Source organism: Colobus angolensis, unplaced genomic scaffold (assembly GCF_000951035.1).
Source record: "Colobus angolensis palliatus isolate OR3802 unplaced genomic scaffold, Cang.pa_1.0 Scaffold286, whole genome shotgun sequence".
In the NCBI taxonomy this organism is placed as follows: Eukaryota; Metazoa; Chordata; class Mammalia; order Primates; family Cercopithecidae; genus Colobus; species Colobus angolensis.
In genome coordinates, this window is record NW_012116110.1 from 974,577 (window position 1) to 980,576 (window position 6,000).

The 6,000-nt window shown below is 40.1% G+C and overlaps 1 protein-coding gene across 1 annotated transcript in view; it reads right to left on the reverse strand.

Moving 5' to 3' along the window:
- The window catches only part of APBA1 (amyloid beta (A4) precursor protein-binding, family A, member 1), a 230,240-nt gene that overhangs the window by 37,601 nt on the left and 186,639 nt on the right, over positions 1-6,000 (reverse strand). The window contains exons 3-4 of the mRNA XM_011948894.1: positions 4,856-4,951; positions 575-614 (exon numbers count right to left, since the gene is read on the reverse strand). Of these exons, the coding sequence (XP_011804284.1) occupies positions 575-614; positions 4,856-4,951 (136 nt within the window). The remainder of the gene's footprint in view (positions 1-574; positions 615-4,855; positions 4,952-6,000) is intronic.

A 6,000-nucleotide genomic window follows, 5' to 3' on the forward strand; every position in this document is an offset into this window, starting at 1 on the left:
GTCGTCTCATTATAACATGGGGATAATAATAAAACTCATTTCACAGGATTGATGTGAGGATTCAATTAGTTATTACATGGGAGGTGCTTAGAACAGAACCTGGAAGAGTAAGCATGCGGTAACCGTTACTATTACTAGCTCATCCACATAATAGATGAAAATTGCTGGGAAGGTTTTTCTTATTAAAAAAGACCAAAATTTCTGCCTTAATGTTCATTCCCACTTGAATTTTTCTTATTGAATGTACGGGGTGCACAGGGACAGAATAAGGAGACTTGGGTTTTTGATCCAATGTGACCACTGTTAAGCTGCATGACACTGGGTAAAGCCCACAGCTTCGACTCCAATTTCAGAGTCCTCATCCACATAATAGGCAAAGACATGAGGAGGATTTTTGAGAGGCTCCCAGCTATTACCCTTTTGAGTCTAAGATTCTAAGAGTGTTAACATTGTGAATAAGTGACTTTATGGCCTTTCTTCCCTTCTATTGTCTTATATCTCAGTGCTTCATATGCCCCAATACTAAAAGATTCATGAATGACTCAGTGCTCAATATTTTCTTTTCAGCTCTTACCTTCAACGTAGGTTGGGAATGAAGCCAAGCTTTTTCTTGACTGTAATTAAGACAAAGAGGTTTCAAAAAGAGCAAAGTATAATGAAATATGCATTAACACAATCATCCATGCAACATGAAAAATAAACACATCATCAGTGGCAGTTACCAGTTACTGATCATTTTTAGTTAGAGAAAGTAAAGTGCAGATAAATATGCATTTATTAGTAAAGGTTACCTAAAACCCAGAATAGTCCATTCATATTTTAGATAACCTAGAAATCTTACATTTCACAATCAGAGAGGTATTTGCCAACTAAAAAACAATCCCACAGACAAAAATCTCTAACAACAACAATAAAAAGGGCACAATTTGTAGTCTTAAGGATCTGCATTTCCACGTGAAAAACTGATTAGTGAAAGCACCAACGTTATGACTATATGCTGCAAGTAAGAATTCTCTTAGAGAAATTTATTTTACTCTTTGCCACAGTGATCTCTCACTGTGCTAAAAACGGGTGCTAGAGGTTTTTAAATTCTCTTCCTTTCATCTCCTACTGATTTATTTTAGTTGAAAAACTCCATTATATAAATCATTATTGCGTGTTTTCTGAATAAGAACACAATAATGGAGTAAATTCCAGTAAACCCTGGAATTTCTTCTGCATCTCAGAGCAAAGGTCAGTGTTCTCACAGCACTGTTGGAAGCAGAGATGATGAGCTAGACACCTTTTAGAGTCTGACTAGATGGAGCTTAACTGCCTGCTCTCAGAGGAGCAACTCACCATACGTTCCTTTCAGAAGCAGATGTCCTAGATGTAACACTGACTGAGATAAGAGAAAGAAATTCACCCCTGCTTCTATCAGTAGAATTTGTAGCTGGTGTGTCTGGACCAGGGTGATACAAGAATCACAGGAGAGTGGAGAGCTATTGTTAAAGACAAGTCCCTAAAATGCGTAGAAGGTAAGATTTGTATGGCCAAGAATTTCATTGCTGAGAACCTACCCAGTCTTAGGTGATTATTTGAATGCATGACTTTAAGAGGAAAGATATCTGGCACTGAATAGCTGTTGGATAGGCTGACCTGCATAGATGGTAGACTCTCGGGTGCCTGGCAGGTTGGATGAGGAAAGCGCCCTGGTTGAGTGTTGGCATGTCATTGGGAGCAACTCCCTAACCTAGCACTTAACACAGTGCTCTTTCCTTGGAGGATGGGAATGGCAAAGGGATGATAACTTAGTTAATACTTGGACAACAGTCTAAAAATAGTAGTTTTAATTGTTTTGTGAAAAATTGGGCCAGTTGAAGAAACCTAGTTATAAGACTCCAGGTCAATTCAGGATAATGACAATTCAACACTAATCACACAATAATATATTGTACAGGACAGCTTTTCAGTAAACCTGCTGCATGTGCGCTCATTGAGATGAAATGGCTCTGCATACCAAAGTAGGTGGGTTTCTAGTCCACCAGGAATGAAAAGTTACTGGCTAGTAATGCATTTATGAGAAAATGCACACCAAGTAAAAGCCAGGATATGTGGACAGGGGGAAAGAGAACTCCAGTTTCAGCAGTGCTTTACGTTAATTGTATTTTCCACTTACCTAAGTGAGAAGATAGGCCCAGTTGAGGGCCAGCAGCCAAATTTATCTAATTCAGATTGGTTTAAAGAAAAAAAAACCCTCATAACTTCATGTTATGCAGATGGAAGCTAGCATCTTCATAGGGGCCAAAAACTTTTAAGTTATTATTTCCCAACCATTTCCCTACTCTTGTCCCAAGTAATTAGAGCCTGGGGTAATGAGAGTTTGTTTAATCAAAATTGCTTAGCCTCCAGGTACATCTAAGAAGTCAATTCACATTTTCTTGCTCTATTTGGATACTTTTCTGAATGCTAATCTCAAAGACAGTGTCCAGATTGTAGCAGAAGCTACAAAAGAATTACTTCAGTCTATAGCTCTAAAAGCTGCCATTTTATTAAGAGCTACAACAGACAGCATTTGGTACATTCACTTATTCTCTATTCATGAGCTCACGACTAGCTTTCTTAGTCTCTGGGGTGGTAAGATTCTTTTTTTTTTTTTAAAAGAGTTTTGTGAAATGCAAGAATCTCTAACTATTGCACACAAATAGGATTTTCATCATCATTTCTAAGGATATGTAGAAACGTGAGCAAAGTCTTGAGGGACTGAGAAACTAACAAATTTGCCTTATTATATCTGAAGCATAATCAAATGCTGAATATTTAGATGTCTGGTTAGCCCTTTATTTCACACGTGGACTGAGATGAACATCTGCTGATCCTTAACTTTCAAGAATCAATAAAGCTCCATTTAAAAAGTTAAAGGCTAAGATCTTTGGGATTTGTGTTTGGGGGTCACACAAATCGACTCATGGGCAGAACTTGGAGGCACAATTGGGCAACTGGAACAATGACAGACAAGCTACTTTGTCCATGTAGTCTGTGGCCTGTGAACACTTTCTACTCTGGGAGTGGCAGATCTTGGCAGTTAAGAGCATGGGTTCCCGTGAGCTCTGGATTTGAATCCTGGCTGACCACTTGTGAGCTCTACAATCTCAGTTAAGTTACTCAACCTCTTAGCTTCTTCAACCAGCAAATGAGAACAATGATACCTACCTCACAGAATTATTTTAAGAATTAAATGAGACACTATCTGTGATTTTTCTCAGCCCAGTTCCTGGAACATTGTCAATGCTCAAGAAATGATAATGCTCATTACTGTTATCATCATGGCACCTGTCCTTTTTTTCGTCTTACTATGCGTTCTCACCCAACCATGTGATGTAAGAATGAAGCAAACTGTGGAACAGTGGAACAGCAGAAACTGTGGCCCGTCACTCTTGCTTCAAATGGCCAAGGGTCTGAGGTTCAAGACCAGAGGAGGCCTCAGTATATTTCTACTCTAAATTCTAATCTTGGTCATTTCAGAGACGGTCTATCTTTGATTGTTTGGTTTAATATGAACAGACTAATAAAAATACTTTTCCTTTGCATATTTAATGGCAAATATATGTGTATTCAAGGGTACCTCAAGGGTAAATTTTAACTAAGACTCCCTTTAAAAGCGATCTGCCACTCAGTTTAAAACAGAGATTGTTTTTTTCATTGCATTTAACATAAAATTATCAGCAAAATGAGGGAAAAGGAAACCATCGTTCGTCATGTGGTTTACCTCTTTAACACATCTCCTCAGTGTTGATGAGGGAGCAGCTATATTTAGAGTGAGCTGAGCCCACACACAGACTATGGCGCAGACCAACATTTACTTGATGTTGGCTCATTAGCAGGTGTGAGTGGCAGTTCACTCGTTGTAAAAGGACCCTGGGTACAGGAGAAGGCAGTGTCTCCCCTCTGGGGCTGCCCTTTCTCAGCTCCAGGCACCTCAGTGGGAGAAAGCAGCATCTTCTCACTGAAATGTTCCATAAGCAAGGAGACCATAGAATTTCTTGTCCAAAAGGGATCCTTTAGAGCTGCACTGTCTGGCAGTCTGCAGCCACACGTGGCTATTTAAGTTAATTAAAATGGGATAAAATGAAAACTTCAGTTTCTCAGTTACACTGGCCACATTTCCAGGGTTTGACAGGCACATGAGGCTAATGACTACCACAGTGGACAGAGCAGAAGTGGAACATTTCCAGCATCGTGGAAAGTTCTCACAGACAGCACCGCACCAGCAAGACAGAAGGGCGCGCTCATAAGACGGGCTGCCTTGACAACAGGCGTGGACTGGAACCACACCCTAGGTAAACTGGGAACACATGGCCAGTCTATTCTTATGAAAGATATCGCATCTGGGCCTGAAATAAATGGGTGTTTAAGAAACTAACATATTTCCCAAAGCACACAGCAACTCCAAGTCCTGGCATGTAACGCCAGGAGGAAAGATGCTGTACGTGGAGTTTTTGGTATCCAAGGTCAAGTGCTGTTCGACAGCACTTCCTGCAACGATGCAAATGCTCTGTAATCCACCCTCTCCAATACAGTATCCACCACTGACAGCCATCACAGGTGGCTACTGAGCACTTGAAATGTGGCTACTGTGCTTAAGGAAATAAACTTTTCATTTTATTCATTAATTAGACACCTGTAGCCAGTGGCTATCAAACCGGATGACATGGCTTTAACAGGTGAACTGTACACTGGAGAGGAGAAATCAGGATTGTTTTCACCAGGGTAAAGTGGGTCAGGAGCACTGTAGAATGCTGTATTAGGAAGCACAGAGCAGTATTAGAGTAAAGCAAAATGGCCCGATGGCCTTGGTAACAAAACAGCACCCTACCTCTTTATTTGTGGAGGCTTCTGCGGGGTCACTGGGGTGAAGAGGTGTGCCTGATGACTCTGCACCCAAGGGTGAGGAGCTGCCAGGAGACGGAGACTAGAACACAGCAAGAGGAAACACAGTAAGAACTTGAGAGACTTGGCAGACACTTGGCCGGGGGAAAGGGGCCGGGAGAGAGAAGCAAAGCAGAACACAACCGAACACACACTGCAGTGGGGAGAAAACCTCTTAGAAAGGAGCTGCCAACTGTACATAAAACACTTGTGGTTTTCAAGCTTTCTTTTTCAAGTCCTGCCATGCTTTCAAAGGAGATTTCATAGCTCTGGGCTGTTATTTCCCTTAGGCCAAATGTCGAAAGAAAATACAGAAAAGGTTGAATATCAAAAGTCCTAAATGAATTGAGCTAAGGATATTACACAAATATGTTTAAAACATTTTTTTCTTACTGACGAAGCCAAATATTTAGGGCATCAAATGTCTTATAAAATTGCCTGCCCCAAATGATCCAAATGAAAAGTAAAAATTAAAACACACATTTTTAAAGAGGCAGCTGGGCATGATTTTGATGACTAGAAACCATACCACCTGTATTTTCCTAGTCAATTCAGATTTCAAATATTTCTGATTTAGTCTACAGGCTATTGAAAATTCAGAGAAATTTCAGCATTTTAGCATCTGAACACTACCTTGGATGCTCTTAGAACAGTTCAAAAATCCTTTGTCAAACAGTGTATCAGAAAATAAGGCTTATAAACGTAATCCAGAATATAAACAGAACCAAAAACAAAAACCACATGATTATCTCAATAGATGCAGAAAAGGCCTTTGACAAAATTCAACAACCCTTCATGCTAAAATCTCTCAATAAATTCAGTATTGATGGAACGTATCTCAAAATAATAAGAGCTATTTATGACAAACCCATAGCCAATATCATACTGAATGGGCAAAAACTGGAAGCATTCCCTTTGAAAACTGGCACAAGACAGGGATGCCCTCTCTCACCACTGCTATTCAACATAGTGTCGGAAGGTCTGGCCAGGGCAATCAGGCAGGAGAAAGAAAGAAAGGGTATTCAATTAGGAAAAGAGGAAGTCAAATTGTCCCTGTTTGCAGATGACATGATTGTATATTTAGAAAACCCC